The 17,602-nt window shown below is 34.0% G+C and overlaps 2 protein-coding genes across 3 annotated transcripts in view; one reads left to right on the top strand and one right to left on the bottom strand.

Annotated features, from left to right (window-relative positions):
• Positions 1-860: 860 nt before the first annotated feature.
• LOC127851089 (uncharacterized) lies at positions 861-4,962 on the top strand. Of its 2 annotated transcripts, none has more exons than XM_052384586.1 (5): positions 861-1,041; positions 2,571-2,863; positions 3,101-3,137; positions 3,473-3,571; positions 4,004-4,962. In XM_052384586.1, exons 2-5 carry the CDS (start codon positions 2,582-2,584, stop codon positions 4,462-4,464), a joined length of 879 nt encoding a protein of 292 aa, XP_052240546.1. In that variant the 5' UTR covers positions 861-1,041; positions 2,571-2,581; the 3' UTR covers positions 4,465-4,962. The 2 variants fall into 2 exon arrangements, with proteins under 2 accessions (XP_052240546.1, XP_052240547.1); XM_052384587.1 differs by lacking the exon at positions 861-1,041 and adding an exon at positions 1,525-1,582.
• A 955-nt stretch (positions 4,963-5,917) lies between these two features.
• Positions 5,918-17,602, bottom strand: part of LOC127849905 (thioredoxin domain-containing protein-like) — a 322,209-nt gene continuing 310,524 nt past the window's right edge. The window contains exons 4-11 of the mRNA XM_052382656.1: positions 15,287-15,367; positions 14,646-14,753; positions 13,211-13,361; positions 11,659-11,721; positions 10,082-10,177; positions 9,516-9,641; positions 7,272-7,308; positions 5,918-6,565 (exon numbers count right to left, since the gene is read on the bottom strand). Coding sequence (XP_052238616.1) covers positions 6,440-6,565; positions 7,272-7,308; positions 9,516-9,641; positions 10,082-10,177; positions 11,659-11,721; positions 13,211-13,361; positions 14,646-14,753; positions 15,287-15,367 — 788 coding nt within the window. The 3' untranslated portion in view covers positions 5,918-6,439. The remainder of the gene's footprint in view (positions 6,566-7,271; positions 7,309-9,515; positions 9,642-10,081; positions 10,178-11,658; positions 11,722-13,210; positions 13,362-14,645; positions 14,754-15,286; positions 15,368-17,602) is intronic.

Here is a 17,602-nt window from a genome sequence, read left to right as displayed (position 1 = left end):
AAAACACATCTCGACCTGTGCTTTAAGACACACTCTTTATAAATTTGAATGGGTTGTGGTCATTTCAAACTTTCGATATAAAAAACTATAACACAATTTTGAAAACTGAGTTGCGTCTAAGATTAAACAACAGCGAACAAATGGAGTGCCTTCAGCGCTTTGATTAATCACAGTGTTAAGGGGGCACACTACAGTTTTTTACAAATCGGCTACTGGCTGCCGGGGTGGGGGCACTGTCCGTCCTCACAGCTAACACAACGTCTACACCTGAAATCATACAAAACATATCTTCAGTATTGTTGGGGGTATGTCTTCCAAAAAATACATGGATAGCCATGGTGCACCCACTTGTTGTATATTTTTATCATGGAAAATCAGCCAATTTAGGGGTTTGAATGTTACCTGTTTTCGGGGCCATTTCTGTGATTTTCAACACAAATTTACCACTAAACTGCAAATGCCAGTTCATTAAACACATTCTGTTTTACTGCATCACTAACCAGATATTAGACCGACACCGAAGAATCCTAGGGTCATCCACGCGTTTTTTTGCAGAAATTCAGTTGAGTGGAGGCACCTTTAAAATTCATGCAAAATTAGCCTTCGGAGCTAGAAACCAGCATGTACGTATTTCATGACCTTGACTGCCCAGTAGACACACTGGCTAGGCACTGGACACATTTTCGAATTCACTAAGCATGCATTTCAAACCACCACCACTCAAATCTGATACTTTAAACTTGTAAAACACTATTATTGCTGCTCAGTTTTATTGTATCCCTATTTATTAGAAATTTCTCCCCCCCCCCCTGCCAATTCGACACTAAGGCTCAAAACTGTATAGTGCTACCTTAAGCCCTACCAATGTTACATGTTTTTAAATATTATACTTTCGTTTTCCATGTATAAAGTATTGCATGCATTTACACCAATCGCGTACTTCGATTGACACAATGACCTAACGGAAAACGGAATAGAAATTTAAAATTAGACATCAGTTGGCAACCGGTCAGGTGGTTTAATGTTTTGGATATAAACAAGGTAATAAAGTGATAGTCAATTTTATTAACTATAACCTGGTATAACAAAATTTCGTGTTAGGTTAAGTAATAATATATCTTATTGGCCAATAACCTTATTTAATTTACTTATAACCCATATTGGAAATATATTACTCACTTCCGATTTCAAAAACAAAAGTTCGGTAAATTTATATTTAAATACTTAAAAAACAATTGTGAATACTGAGTAAATGTAAATTACATGTCAATCGATAAATGTTTTTATCTATAATTTAAACAGTATATTTTTCAATAAGTTTGTTCGACTGATCAAGTCTGACGTCAGCCACTTCATTGCCGATTACATATATGGACAGTTCACATATAGTGTACAAATGGTTTTTCACATATTAAACAAATAAGTCTAAACATGTCGTGCGATTGCGTAGTTATCTTTGCGATTAAATAACGTATACATATCCAATAAAGCTATCTTATTAATAAGGCTAAGCAATGCAACAACAACAACATTTATTCAGCAGTAAAGCTTATACAAGCTCATAGCATACCATGAACATTAAGTAAGTGCCTGAACTTTAACCCTTTAACAAATGAATTCGTGAGTGCCGAACACAATGATAAGCAAACGAATATACACAGATCATAAGATTTAAATAAAATTTGGACCGTCATCACCCTATAGAAAACATTCTTTTCTTTTGTTTTTTAATCGTTTAAATGATCCCTTAATAGCTCATCGTACCGTTGCCATTTGGAGTTAACCGATGTTGCCATAGGAGATTTGGTTGATGCCAGACCTTAAAAACTATATAGTTAGTGAAAAACGGGTACCAAAATACATACGTAAAAGTAATTCAATTTTATTTTATATTAGAAAGGTTTTGAATAAATTGATTCATTTGCAACAGTATTGTGTTTTTTAATCCTTTTAATGTGTGTTCACTATTAATGTGTTTTTTGGTGCTCGATTATATTTTTCTGTGTCCAGATTAAAGGGGCCTTGTCACGTTTAGGTAAATTGACAAAATTGAAAAAAGTTGTTTCAGATTCGCAAATTTTCGTTTTAGTTATGATATTTGTGAGGAAACAGTAATATGGAACATTTACCATGCTCTAAAATAGCAATTATATGCATCTTTTGACGATTTAAAAACCCGAAAATTATAAACCGTTTCAACGCGAAACGAATCAATAATTTGGAGAGTTCTGTTGTTGTCGTTATATTTTGTGAAACTACGAGGATTGCTTATGTAAAGTATAAATTACATCTGGCATTGTATTCGAAAAAATGACCGAGTGGTCTAAGTGGTAAACTTTTAACTGCAGGACTCCAGGGGTCAGTGGTTCGAGCCCGACTGAGGGTTACCTTTTTTTCTTGATTTTTTACTGGAGCTATTTGTATCAAATGTTAACATTTATCAATATAAAGCATTTAATGACAAACTTCAAAACATGACAAAAATCTGTGAAAAGGCCCCTTTAACACCTTTTTCAATTTTTTTACTTCCTCCGATATAAATAATCAACATGTATGACAATACTTTTTAGCGACATTCAATATGCTGCGGAAATCTATGCAAATTCTGCGAGCGATGATTGTGACGGAGGTGGTATTGAACATCGCCTTTCTGCTTGTCACCGCTTTTTGGGTGTTTAAACGACATTCCAACATCGCAATCACTGAGACTGAGACAAAGATCTGCTCACAATGTGAATATTTGATACCTCTTCGAGAGATTTCAACCGAGACCCCAGGATACGTAGACAAGCTAAAGTCATTGGAAGATAACAAACTATGTTGTGGAGATGCAGCGGAAGTGATCGAACTAGCTGCTAGAAAGGTATGAGACTAAAGAAGACCATTATTTTCATTTTAGATAAATTTCATTACAAACATATTTTTCATCTTCTAGTTCAAAAGTGTAAATTACATAGACCTGTATCGGTTTGGATAACCTTGCAAAATTGTACATTTATTCTGATTTTCGATAGCGCAATTTTCTTAACAATCGTTTTGCAATATAAATGAGCTTCTGAATGTATACAATGCATGATTGTTTTATCGTTTTTGTTTTCAGAACGTCATTGACAAATTTTATGAGCAATTGAGAGACAGTAAGTATTCACATTCCGACGTGTAGCCTACTTCTAACATGTGATCTACAGATCTACTGTTACATAACTCAAATTATTTAAAGGTTAAAGTCCCGACAATAAAAAGTGCATTTAATAATTTGATCGTCATGGACCTTTTGTATATGTATACTGTTAGTATAAACTTCCTTGTGGTAAAACCGAGACACGAACAAGCGGTAGAAAAGCAACATTAAGGGGGAGCATGTATACAATGCATACCGGTAATCACGTCGTTCGTTAATATCTCGGAAATAATGAATTTAAAGCACATCTAGGTATAAGGTATCTATGTTCATCTACATTGTCACAACTAGATGTTCCTGTGGATGCTGTATGTGAACCTCAACTTCTGCCTGACACACCGCAGGGGTTGATAGTGGGTGTTGTGAAGGTTGACCCGACACATTCAAAAGGTCAGTGCTTTGATGTGTTAACTATCAAAAGACTGTAAGGAACGAATTTTCAATCAGCATAACAATGTTACATTGCATTGACAATAGCTCCAACACATTGCACACAATCTTGAGTGTTTTTAAACGGACACGCTTTACTAATACTAAGAATGTTATATTTAAGAAAGGCTATGTTTTTATTTCTGCAAACACGTTACCATAAATTAAAAAGTAAAACACGCATGCTGTATTTTATAAATTAACGTGCCGCATCCAATATTTCGATGTATTTGACATATTTAAATCATACCGGTATGCGAAATCGGAGACTGGAAATAACAGATTAATACCGTTTATGCTATAACATAGCTGAATCCATTCAAATATTCACATGGACCGCAACAGTGTACTTAATATGTGATCAATAACAAATTACAATATATTTTGCAATAGGATTTCATCGTCTTCTCTGGAACAAGAATACAAGAACCATTACAAAAGGAGGGCTTATGCATTTGGAAGAAGAAGGAGAAATATTCATCAGAAAACCAGGCAAGTATTTTGTGTCGGCGAGACTTTATATCGACTCCAACTCATCATCGATGGTTTCCGTGGGCGACTCGGTGGTTTCCGTGGGCGACTCGGTGGTTTCCGTGGGCGACTCGGTGGTTTCCGTGGGCGACACCGTCACACTAAGAATGTCCGTACTGTCGCACCAGCTGGGCTACTCCCGTGTCGTCCTCGAAATCAAACGAAACATCGGGGACGAAAGAGCTTGGAGCACACCAGTGCAGTTTGGCGCCCTGTTTGATTTCTACGAGTATGACAGGGTGTCGCTGTCTATATCTCACCCAAGCTTTGTTGCTCTGAACGGGACGGAGGATCAGTTTGTAGCAACATTCGTAGAAAGATAAGCACGTGATCCAGTAAGATGGAACATTCAATTTTGTGATAACAATAAAAGATACACTTTTTCAATGAAGTATATCACGGAGCGTATATTGACTCTCATTACGGATTCTAGAGATGTCACTATACGCTTCGTGCTCTCATCTAGAGTCCGTGAGTATGCATATACATGTAGAACACTAATATGTTTACGATTTTTATTTTTATTCTGCCACTGTTTTTAAATGATTTTATAAATAACTTATCAAATTGACAATAGATATGTGTAGACAACCATGAATGCATATACCATAAATGCCATATATTGTTTTCACTAAAATACCCAATACTTTGTTTTACAATATACCGATTTATTTTTGAGGTTTATAATTTGAATGACCAGTGACTTTTCTTTGTATATTGTATGTGACATTTCGTGTATACTCGTGGATTTATTGCCTACCGTATTATCAAATAAACTCAAACTATACAATTTATAAATAAATTAATATTTACCAACAGAAGTTTTTCTTGACCATTTTTGTGTTTAAATAAAAAAAAATTGCTAAATGGTTCAGAAAAAAATCGTGAAAAACAAATTAAGGGTCGAAAATTTGAAGTGTTTTCATGAGATTCTTTTACTGTTTCGTAATTGTCTGACTTAAACTTTGATTTTCGATGCAGACAAACAGAGCATAAACAAGAAAGAACCGAAACATCAAACTGTCCTGAATCAGTTATAAAACCTGGTCTCCATCAAGCTATATTTTCATTCTTCAATTTATATTGAATATACCGTCACGTGTTAGAGAATTTCACCTGACCGTTCATTACATGTAATTTCAATGCTTTACAGATAAACTCAAATGCGATGTTAACAGTTAATAGTATAGTATAGTGGTATACAGATTGACTTGAGCAACAAAGTCAACACCCGATTAAATGCTCCTCAAACAGGAGACTGATGGAATGCAGCGGCTTTGTTAAACATCCACACTTTTTATCAACTAATGTACACACATATACACGTATCTCTCGCTAGGCAAAAAATCGTGTTTGTTTGAATGTTTCCAATCAGTATCGTGTTTGTTTGAATGTTTCCAATCAGTTAAAAAAAGACAAGGAAGGTCGGCTTACATTTTTCTCCATACCGTTAAACAACGAACCATTCATTTCTCACTTTTATGAAGAAATGCAACGACTTAAAGAAATATTCCAAATCACTTTTTAATATTCTTTCTTAATTTAAAATTATTATAGCGAATACGATACAATTTAGTAAACATGATTTAAAATTTAATACATGATAATGCGAATATGATCGAATTTAATACATAGGATCCAACTTTAAACATAGAAAACGAGAGAAGGTTTAGGGTCGACACAATAGGGTCGTAAAAAGCAACTTATTTTACGTTTTATGGTATTTACGCATCATTTGTAAATGACAGGGACATCATTCAGGGACAATTTCTACAGTAACATTTTCATACTTTTATTTTCTACATCTTTGCCTTTTTCTACATCCTCCCTCATCTACAGTTTTGCCTTTTATCGCTGGGTTTCGGGACACAAAGAGAATTTGAACACTAACATTTATAATAAATTGCACTACATATTCATCATCGAAGCACTCACGGTAACTACTTATACATCAACATCAAACAAATGTATTGTGCTTTGAAAATCCACATGAATTAACTTTCACTGTACTTGGGGAAACATATGTTGCCCCTAATTTTAAGATTTTGAGTTTCATGGACACATTAAGGTTTAATCATTGCACTTCGTTAGATATTTGAATTCACTCTATTTCTGCTTAACTAGTGCTTAGCAGCACACAAATAACTTATACGGGTACATTACAATAATTTATTTCGCTACAAGTATTCAATCTGGTTATATTTTTGTCTTTAACTGTCGTGCTACATGTATTTTATTTCGGAGAAAATTTTCTATAGATTTACACCATTTATTTCTTCACATCTAGATGCATTCTTTCTACTCCTGTTTTGGCCTCTCCACCTTGGATTTTCGAAGCACAAGGGCAAGTAAGGCAACCAACAGGGCAACTCCTCCCGTTACTATAGCAACGAACGCCAGTTTGTTGTCACTCGCCATTTGTTCCTAGCAAAAAAAATAAGCATATGAGTGAGCATGCAAATGGAAATATGTTACATTATTATATTTCATACAATGGTCAAGTAAGCAAGATTCTTAACTGTTAAAAATACAACAATTAAAGTTAAAGTCCACTGCTTAGTCTTAAATGACAGCTAAATAGATTAATGTATTTTTTTTACTAAAGACACATTTTTAAGCATCAGGACAATAAACCATTCAAGAATACATGTACTAAGGGCTTATCAGCAAGCATTTGATTGACCCAAAATGGTCTATATGTATTAGGCTATTTCATTCATCTTCATGAATGTTATTCATGCAATCGACAGATCGGGGTGAAGCAGTAAAAAATCCACAGGGTTACAACTAACAAGAGATTGCAAAGCAATATGGTCCCCTACCCGTGAAACTCCACCATTGTCAGCATTTTAAAAAATATTATTTGTTTCCATAGCAACCATAATTATTAACGTAGGCACACAATGAAATGATGTGCATAATCTCCCTATTGCCATATATCCATATTTTAAGTTTCATGAAAAAATATGAAGAACTTTCAAAGTTATCGCAGGATCCAAAAAAGTGTGACGGACGAACTGACGGACAGACTGACAGACAGACTGACAGAGCGCAAACCATAAGTCCCCTCTGGTTTCACCTGTAGGGGACAATAAAGACTAGCAATCAGCATGCAGTTGTTCGCTTTTACCTTGATGTACAAAGCTATGGACTCTGTCAACAGGTCACTGAAAAATAAGCCATCATAATTAAAACAATGTCCAATTAATTAAATTCAAAAGATCAAAGGTCCAGCTTTAGTAAATTTCATCTTAATTATCAAAAATTCTAGGGCTGAATCAGGTCCTCTTGAGTAAGTTTCTCGGTAGAACAATTATTTTGAAGTAGGAAAGCAGAAAGGGGCACACAACCTAGGGAACCGTGGTATTGGGGTTGACACCATAATCCATTTAGCAACTGTTATCAATCTAGGTCAGGCCTGAATCTTGTATTTTGAAAGTCCAAGTTAAAGATTAAAGGTTATGCTGACTGAAATTAAATAGTTGTTGGTGTTTCAAAAATAGCATGGTATGCTAATATGTCGAAAATGTTCAATTAAATATTGGTTATGGTTATGAAACAGGTTATACAGGTTACAGGTTATGAAAGTCATCTACTATGTAATCCTGTTGCTTAAAAACACATAAACAAATTGAGATTAAGGTAATCCATATTTATGCTTTCTGGTGGTTTATAGAAAAAAATATAAATTAATTAAAACTGATAATTCTCAGTTTCAAACAGTGAACATAAACAGAGAAAATTATCGATAATTTTCACTGTTCGACGCAATGACATCATAATCCTTGTGAAATTCTCTAATAAAACTCCTTAACAATGTAATTGAACAGTGAAAAAAGCATAAAATAAAAGGAAAATGTGTTGCATTCTGTTGTATATCATAGATTTTTTTTTCCTATGATCCCTTGTGAATTAAAATCGATATTCCACAGAATCCTACACATATCTTCTATTGAAGTCGGTTGACTCATTACCAAGATCATCTGATAACGAGGTTTTGCTGCAAACAAATCTCTAGGTGTACAAAGTTGATGTTAATCCTGTATTTCCTTTCAACCTTAAGTATTTGTTTATTACAGGAAAAGTATGATGAGTGTTTCCATAAGCAACAGACCTTTGATGACATAAAGCTTAACAAAATTGGGTTTTAAAAAAGCTTCAGGCCTGCTGAAAGACACTTGAGTCTGTTTCCTGGAAAGAAACCAGTCCCTGGGGCCGTATTCCAGTAGCTTCTTAAGTTAAAAAATAACTTAAGTTAAAATATTGCGCAATATTTTTTTCTTATCTCCGCCATTTTTTCTTTAAAAATAAGATTTCACTAAAGTTAAATTCTGGTAGCTTCATAAATTTAATAAATTTCTTTACTCTGTGTATTTTTTTCTCATATATTTGAAATTAAGTTAACTTCCTTTAACTCTTAAAGGAATTTCTTAAAGAGAAATACTAAGCGTCTCATGTTTTGTTTTTGACATATCAAATTTAACTTAAGAAATTTATTTAAGAAATTTCTTAACTTAAGTGAAAACTTAAGAAGCTACTGGAATATGGCCCCTGGTGTCCCGAGAAAGAAATTCTTTCATCTGGTGATGGCTCCCTAGGTACTATGGAGGTGCTATTAAGATCAGATTTTCCTTACAAAGTGCTCAGCTCCCTTGATCGGTACTGACCTTTGTAAACCATCCACAAAATATTACATTTTGAAATCGTTCAAATAATAACAATATGGTTATTATAATAGAATAGTCTCACCTCATGGGATAGTGTGTGATGTCTCTGGAGTAAATCAAGTAAATACACAATGTTCGTACCAAGCGTACAGCGAGGCTAAAAAGGTCGCTGTCTGTCCAGGTACTTCTTACAAAGCAGTAGGCTCCTAACGTACGGCTACTGACTTTAAATTTCTGAACCAGCCTCACTTTGGAAAAAAGGGCTTAATGCATTTGCAAAGGGACAACAATGGATTTTCGTTAAGAAGATAATTTCTTTAAAGGAAAAATATCATAAAAGAGTGAAGTGTCGACCCTGATGAGCCCGGGTTTCACAGAATGCAGCTCTAACTAGATTAGATTTCCCTAACAAAGTGCTGGGTTCTATAGGTACGGAAACTGACTTGATGTTTAAGAACCAGCCATCCACGTACGAGACCAGTACTGCACAGGCTAATCTGGGACGACACTTTACGAACATGCATTAAACCCTGTTTTCCCAGAGTAAGTAATTACAAAGTGTTGGGCTGCTTAGGTACGGGAACTCATGACTTGACGTTTCTGAACCAGCCATCCACGAAGCAGACCAGAGACTGCACAGGTTAATCTAGGAAGACACTTTATTCGCTTAGATGAAACTACCCTATAGTTTTCAATAGATCACTTACAAAGAGGACGGCTCCCTAGGTACGGGTACTGATTTGACGTTTCTGAACCAGCCATCAACGAAGGAGACCAAAGAGTGGGAGTCGTACTTCTGGGGCTCATAGTGGTACATCTTGCCTTGCTTGAAACTGAAACAGGCACTTTTTTGTATCAGTACAGGACAGTACAAGCCAGAAATTTATTTTTACTTGTACATATTACATTGTTAGTCTCAAAAATGTTATACCATACTTATGATATCAAAAGATCATTTCATAATGGCTGCTTAAAACTGAAAAAATATAGAGCTATTTGCTGGACATGTTTGTGTTTCCCGACAGAGGCACAGATGGACGGACAGGCATGACATAAAAATCCAATTGACAGTTGGAAGGGTAAACTGATGGAAAAGGAAATCTTCATACTCCTCTCAAAAATTGGTGTCATAAACGTTAATTTTTCTTGTCATTCATGAATTAAATTTAATCGTCTATCTTAACCAATAAATATCCTCTTATTCCTGTCACAAACTTATAATTTACAATCTTACCTTCATCTCCAACATTTTTTGCTCTAGTCTATAACTTACAGCTTGGCTGTTGGACATTTGGTGATTTTAAACCTCTCCGCCAATTTTTTGTTTGTTTCAATATTGACTTTTGCAAAGTTCATCCAGTGTTTAACCCTGAAACGATACATTTCACTGAGACACTACAAACATAAAAGTAACCAATGGATATCATAGGCTGTGGATTACCATGCAAAAGTTATCTCTTTGTATGTTTGTTAAGAGTTGGACAAATAATTCCTTTTGTTAAGTAATTTCTTTAACCCTACAAACAACACAGAATAATGAACACACGTTCAAATTTCAATGTTTGTAATTATAAAAGAAACATTATTTAATTATGCAAATTATTAAAGTAATTATATACAAAAATCATATTTTTGTAGAAGTATTTAAATTATGTTACACGCTTCAGTGTACAATTCTAATAAACTTAAACGTATTCTTCTTGAAGTATTTAACAGCCTTTTAATAATAAAATCTATTTGAGCCGTGCTCCGTGAAAAGGGGGTTTAATGCATGTGTGTAAAGTGTCGACCCAGGTTAGACTGCACAGGATGATCTGAGAAGACACTTTACGCACATGCATTAAACCCCCTTTTCACAGCGCACGGCCCATTTATATTGTTCTTGGTATGCTGGTGTACTTATCACTATATACTAATATATACTAATGCCAGAAAATACACATGTCTAACGTGAATCAGAGGTAGGAATCATTTGAAATGGAAACAAATTCATGACCAATTGGCACACAAGTTTTGAGGAGGTTTGGGAAATAGAGACTACAATCTTTAAAATATAGTCCTGGGACTCAATTTACAAACCCTTTCTTAGACTTCAGAGTAAAGAATTGTCTGAAACTGGATTAAAATACCTACAAGTTTGCATAATTTACATACAGGCTAAAAATGGTACTTCAACTAATTGTTCTAAATGAAGAATTCTATATTATATGTGTTGAATGCATTGCTAGACTCCACTTAAAATTAGTTTAATTACTTTACAGTGTTAAGAAAATTTTGTAATTTTAGACGAAATTTTATGCTGTTTGCTGCTCATCAGTAAATAAGGGTTTGAAATGGTGCCTTTAAAACTTCAATTTAGTAAGAAAGGTATTTAATTAAACTTAACTTTCTAAATGACTACAAATGCGTCAAAATACGTTTTTAAGTGGCAAAGGGTTAATAATGTATTTCTTCATATATACAGCTTTATTTCCCCCATAAGCAACATTTGTAACATGTATATTTTTCAAGTTAGAAAGTATCTTTTCTTGGCTCTAGGTCTATTGTTTATTCTTAAGTCTAAGAATGCAGTGGTGTTTCTTGTGTTAAAAATCGGGTCCGGTATTCGCCCCCATTCCCAAATGAAACAAGAGATGTGTTTGTCAGAAACACAATGCCCCCTACTGAGCCGTTTTGATACATGTTTTTTTGCCTTTGACCTTGAAGGATGACCTTGACCTTTCACCACTCAAAATGTGCAGCTACATAACCCAGCACGATTCCCAAAATGGTGAAAAAACAACAACACTGGAATGGTTTGACGAATACAGACCCAGAGCTACAACACAAACATTACGCAAGAGCTCAAACCTGATAGCTGCATTCTCAAAGGCAGGGAGGATCTGTATGCACTCCTCGCTCTGTGGTGTGTAGCTGAAATATAAGACCAAGAACATACGAGCCTCGGTTTTGGAAAACTGAGCTGAATGCATGTTCGTAAAGTGTCGTCCCTGATTAGCCCGTGCAGTCTTCACAGGCTAATCAGGGACAACACTTTCCGCCAAGACAATATTTTGGTTTAAACTTCCATTAAACCAATATGGTTCACAAAAGCGGAATGTGTAATCATGGATTAGCCTGTGTGAACTGCACAGGCTAATCTGGGAGGACTCTTTGAGCACAAGCATTAAGTCCTGTTTTCCGAGAGTGAAACTCATCCTGATCCCTCATAACTGATTAATATTAAAATATATTTGACAATAATATAAGAAATAATTGTTATTTCAAATTTTTTCTTCTTAGGTGATTTTTGTTTTTATTTAAAAAAAATAGATAGCTACCAGTAATGATTAATCAAAACTGATTACTTAACAAAAAATACCCATACTTTCTTAATACATTTGAATGAGTAACTTTCAATTTAAAAATGTGTATGGTTTTCATTATTTTGATGTCTACATATGAAGGGTGTACATAACTTTAAATATAAAGTTTGAAAATACAGGTATTCTGTGCCTATAGCCCATAAAACAATGATATGTTTTTTCAACTTTCAATAAAAGGGAGATAACTCTTAAAGCAAACATATTCAACTGAAACATCTATTCCTTAAATGGGCCTTTTTACATATTTTGGCATGTATTGAAGTTTGTCATTAAATGCTTTATATTGATAAATGTATACATTCGATCTAAAAAGCTCCTGTAAAAAACTAGAATAAAATTAAAGAAAGAAAAAAAAGTAACCCTCAACTGGGATCGAACCACTGACCACTGAAGTAAAAGTCTAATACTTAGACCACTCGACCATCCGTTCTCATGAGTGATATATTTGATACTTGATATAAGCAATCCTCGTAGTGTCACAAAAAAATAACATCACCAACAGAACACTCCAAATTATTCAATCATTGCGCGTTGTAACGCTTGATAATAGTCAGGTTTTTAAATCATCAAAAGATGCACATAATGGATATTTTAGAGCATGGTAAATGTTGAGTATTACAATTTCCTTACAAATATCATTACTACAAAGTAAATTTGTGAATCTGAAACTACTTTTTTTTAATTTTGTCAATTTACCAAAACTTGAAAAGGTCCCTTTAACAAAACACAAAAGGACCAAGCCATATGATTTGACCAGGAGACCCATGTGATCAAGATTTGAACTCGGATATGATATTGTCCAGTTGAACATTCTGATAAAGTTTCATACAGATTGCATGAAAAACATAGTCTGTAGTTAATAGACTAGTTAAAAGTTGAAGACTCACACCACATTCAGTACAACACTGGACTTGGGTCATCAAAAAAGGTCATATTGAGCACTTTGTGCTCTGGTAAGCTAAAATTGCTCTTCAAGAGGTGAAATTGAAAATTTACTTATAAATAAAGACAGACAACTCTGTCAAGCATTCACATACAAGAGAACCATCCAGTCCCCAGTTGTTGCCCCTGACGAAGCTTGGGTCAGGTGCTCAAACGAGTCCTCGAATAGCTCTATGGTTGCTACAGAAACAGCTTTTGTCAGCCAATCAACAAACTCTGCAACATCGTCTTCGCTTTGAAGTTCCCCTGTGTGCAAGATGTCACAATAATATAATTTAAACATAATATAAGTTTATTTAAACAAACAAAAACACAACATTGTATCAAGTTAAGTTGAAGTAAGACTAAACTCAAAATGAACTTTGTGTGAAATTTTCACAGAAAGCTATTCATGTTATGTTCTGAATGTATTTTATTATATTCTGTATATATGTCTTATAGTATAATAAGCACTATTCCATTAGGTTTTCATTACATGTGAGATTAAAAAAAATCACTATATTTTAAAACTGTGATCATGTATGCAAAGACATGGTTTAAATTATTTTTTTAATGAACTAAAAAATCAAAACAAGCATATTGTTTTATTTTAATATCCATTTAAATCATGCAATAATATATAAAGAAATCCATGTTACCTTACATGTAAAACATATTTAACAAGAAACCGTCGGAGACGGGTGATGCTCCCCAAATGTTTTTTTTGTCACAATATTGCACTATATATTCAGATAAAAGGTAACGTCTTGAGGGGCATAACTTTGGACAAAATAATACGATGGATGGTTTAGCAACTTAAAAATTTCAAAGGACCATAACTCTCTAAATAAATCATCTAACCAGAACCCACAAATAACATGCGCATCTCCTCAAGGTAGTTAGGCTTCCCATAAAGCTTCATTGAATTCAGTCTGTAGTTGGGGAGAAATAGCCCGGACAAGAATTGCACTATATGTACAGTTTATAGAAAATTTCAAAGGGCCATAACTCTGTGAAAAATCATCCAACCATAACCGGCTGATAATATGCACATCTCCTCTTGGTAGTGAAGCTTCCCATAAAGTTTAATAATTCTGGTCATTAATTGCTGAGAAATAGCCCGGACAAAAATTGTGCACGGATGGACAGACACACGCACGGACAGACGAAGCGGCGACTATATGCTCCCCCCAAAAGTTTAGGGGGAGCATAAAAATAAAATCAACTCGTAACATTGCACTTAAAACATTATTTTAAAAAAAGAAGCTTATTTCAAGACTGTTATTTCATTCCCTTATTTATTTCAACTTGATAGCAAACAAAGCCTTGGACTTATATAAACAGTTCTCTCGGGTCTGTTTCCTGGGAAGAACCAGTTCTTGGTGTCTTAATATAAGATCTGGAGAACACTTACACGGTGGGGATCAAACCATGCACCTCCTGATTACTTGGTTGGCACCACATCTTCTTAGTCAACGCAATCTCATAAGATACTAAAATAACAGCCTTACAATATAATTAACTATTAACTAAGATAAATGTTGTATTTACCGTGGTAGAGGGCTGGATAGGCTTTCCTGTAGAACACAATGGCAGGATATTCTGTGACACCAAAGGCAGCGGCTACTTCCTCATCAGACACCACCTTCTTCACAATCTCTGTAACACACATACTGTATTGTGTGGACTTAATGTAGACATGTTTAACACCAAGACAAGGTCATGATGTAACACACATACTATATTGTTTGGACTGTACATAGAGCTTTTTATCATCAAGGAACACAAATAACATTTTCAAGCTATCAATCTGTATGAAAAGCTCTCGTGATTCAGGGCCAAAACACCAACTTTGGGGAGGGCCACAGCCTTTTTTTTCGGGGAAAAAAAGACACAATTTTCTGGCTTTGGGGAATGAAAAATACTGAGGTAGATTGGAAATTTAGAGAAAATGCCTTAATTTAAAGAAATTTGTGCATGGCAAAGAGCCTTTTTGGTTAAGGAAAAGAAAAAGAGGTTCCTTGCGAAGAAGTTTTTTTTCGTCCTGTGATTGTTTTTTTGTCATAGTGTGATTTGGACTCATACAGTGTTAATGTAGGGTTTGTTTAATAAATAATGTATATTGATCAGGTTTTCTTTTACTTAATATGACAGCGCTTTCTCCTGTTTATGATTAAATTATCACTGATTACCAGTGTGGAGCAACTCAGGCTGTGGAGTCTTCTCTAAGTTTTCGAGGGCTACATCACATGTTGGACAGTCACGAGACGATTCTGAAAACGTATATAATGAGACATTTTAACAATATAGGATCAAAACATATATGTCTACTAATACACATTTTCAGTGAATTGTTCACATATTTTCCTTCTCTTGTAGATGCCATTGAGTGTTTTTTAAACAAAACTATGATAATTACAATAATCTAGTATAATTTTCATAATATCAAGAAAACATTTGAATAAAATTCTTTCTTGTTATTTTAGCCCAGAACCTTTAGCGGTAAAATTCAATGTGCTACTACTGGCTTTAAACCCTCAACATATAATTTAAAAGGCTAAATTAGTATAAATATACTTACTTTCCAAATTGAAAATATACGAAAGGGATAACAAACATTTATAATTATATCTTATTTTATTGATAAATATATTATTAATAAGCATTATTTTCAAATAAAGCCATTCTAACTCATACTTCAAATGGCAGTTTGTAATTCATGAAAGTGCTCATCTAATTGTCTTCTATAAAAAAAAAGAGATGTGTTTGTCAGAAACAAAATGCCCCCTACTGCACCTCTTTGATTTATTAAGAAAAAATCATTATATCCTTTAAAAAATATTTCTTCCCTTGTAAAAATGATCTGTACCTGCCAAATGATAAATATAAATTATCTCCCTTTAAAGCGTGTTACTTCCCTTTGATTTTTTTACCTTTGACCTTGAAGGATGACTTTGACCTTGACCTTTCACCACTCAAAATGTGCAGCTCCATGAGATACACATGCATGCCAAATATCAAGTTGATATCTTTAATATTGCAAAAGTTATGGACAATGTTAAAGTTTTCGGACGGACGGACAGACTGACTGACAGACAGTTCAAATGCTATCTGCCAACCTACCGGTGGCATAAAAACCCCAATCAATATCAATAGTGTTAATTCTTTCCTTCATGACAAGACAGTCAAAAGTTGTTTCGTATGAATTAACCAAACTGAAGCATTTTTTTCATTGACCTTAAATTTCTTTTGATTGTTTTTCATTTCCTATCATTTTTGCTACATTTGATCAGATTTGCTAACTAAACTTGTACAGATAAAGTAAGTTAAATAAAAAATACTTCCTGTCATGAAAAATTATCATAATTCAAAGGACATTTTTTACGTTTCACTATATACATTTATCACATTTCATACCCTGTTTCCCATGCAATATAACCATTACGAATATTTAAAAAAAAAATATCTTACACATGTGTAATATATTTTTTAAGCGTTTTTATTGGCTTATTTTCGTTAGATTGACCAATCGCATTTTGTTATTCTGCTGCAATGACATTGCAACATTAAATAATGTTAACAAGATTCGGGATTTATCATTATGCTTGCGTAAATTTTTATTTAATTTGCTCATTTAAAAGCATGTGATAAAAAAGATCTGACACTCATTGTCATTTCATAATGATTCCATATTTTATTAAACTCGTCCAGGAATTTTGTTAGCAAGCTCGCCAAAGGCTTGCTTATTAACACAATTCCTGAACTCATTTAATAAAATATGGTATGATATGACAACTCGTGCCAGATCCTATATATATATATATGGAAAACAAGATAACCCTGAGAGCGGGATGTCACAGACCAAATATTAAATATTGTTGACCTACGTATTCTTTATAAAGATGTAAGTCAAAACAGAATGCTGTTTTGGCTTGATATTATTTTTTGGAAGATTTTCTGCAACAATTTGGAAAATTTGTCACTATGTGCATAAAACCATTAGCTTCAACAGACTTACTGAATACTGTGAATAAAATTATTTTGTGTAACACATGAATCATTGAAAAGAATCTATGCATATTGAATAACCTACAATGGGACAGAAATATGAATCTCATATGCATTCACTTTAGCAGTAACAGCTGCTACACTTTGTACAGACTAACGCAGTGGTGGCATATCAATACAAATCAATATACCCGCCAGCGTCCAGTATTATCATGTACACGTATACAAATTGAAATACAAATAAAATATACTTACTAAATAAAACCAATACTAGGCTATTTTCATTCAGAAAACTTGTAAAGTCCTGTTTATCTAACTGTGGAATTGTGCATTTAACAAGTCCAGTTGAAATCAAAATTATTAAACATAAATTAATTGTTTTACACACAACTTTCACTTTCATTTTGCAAGCGTTGGTGAAGCACACGGAAACACGTGTAAAACCGGTTTAGGTATACTTGTTTAAAAATTTAATACAACTATGCCATTTTTTGTGAACG

This window comes from Dreissena polymorpha, chromosome 11, assembly GCF_020536995.1.
Source record: "Dreissena polymorpha isolate Duluth1 chromosome 11, UMN_Dpol_1.0, whole genome shotgun sequence".
NCBI lineage: Eukaryota > Metazoa > Mollusca > Bivalvia > Myida > Dreissenidae > Dreissena > Dreissena polymorpha.
Note: the sequence above shows the minus strand (reverse complement) of the source record. Positions and strands in the feature narration are given on the sequence as shown.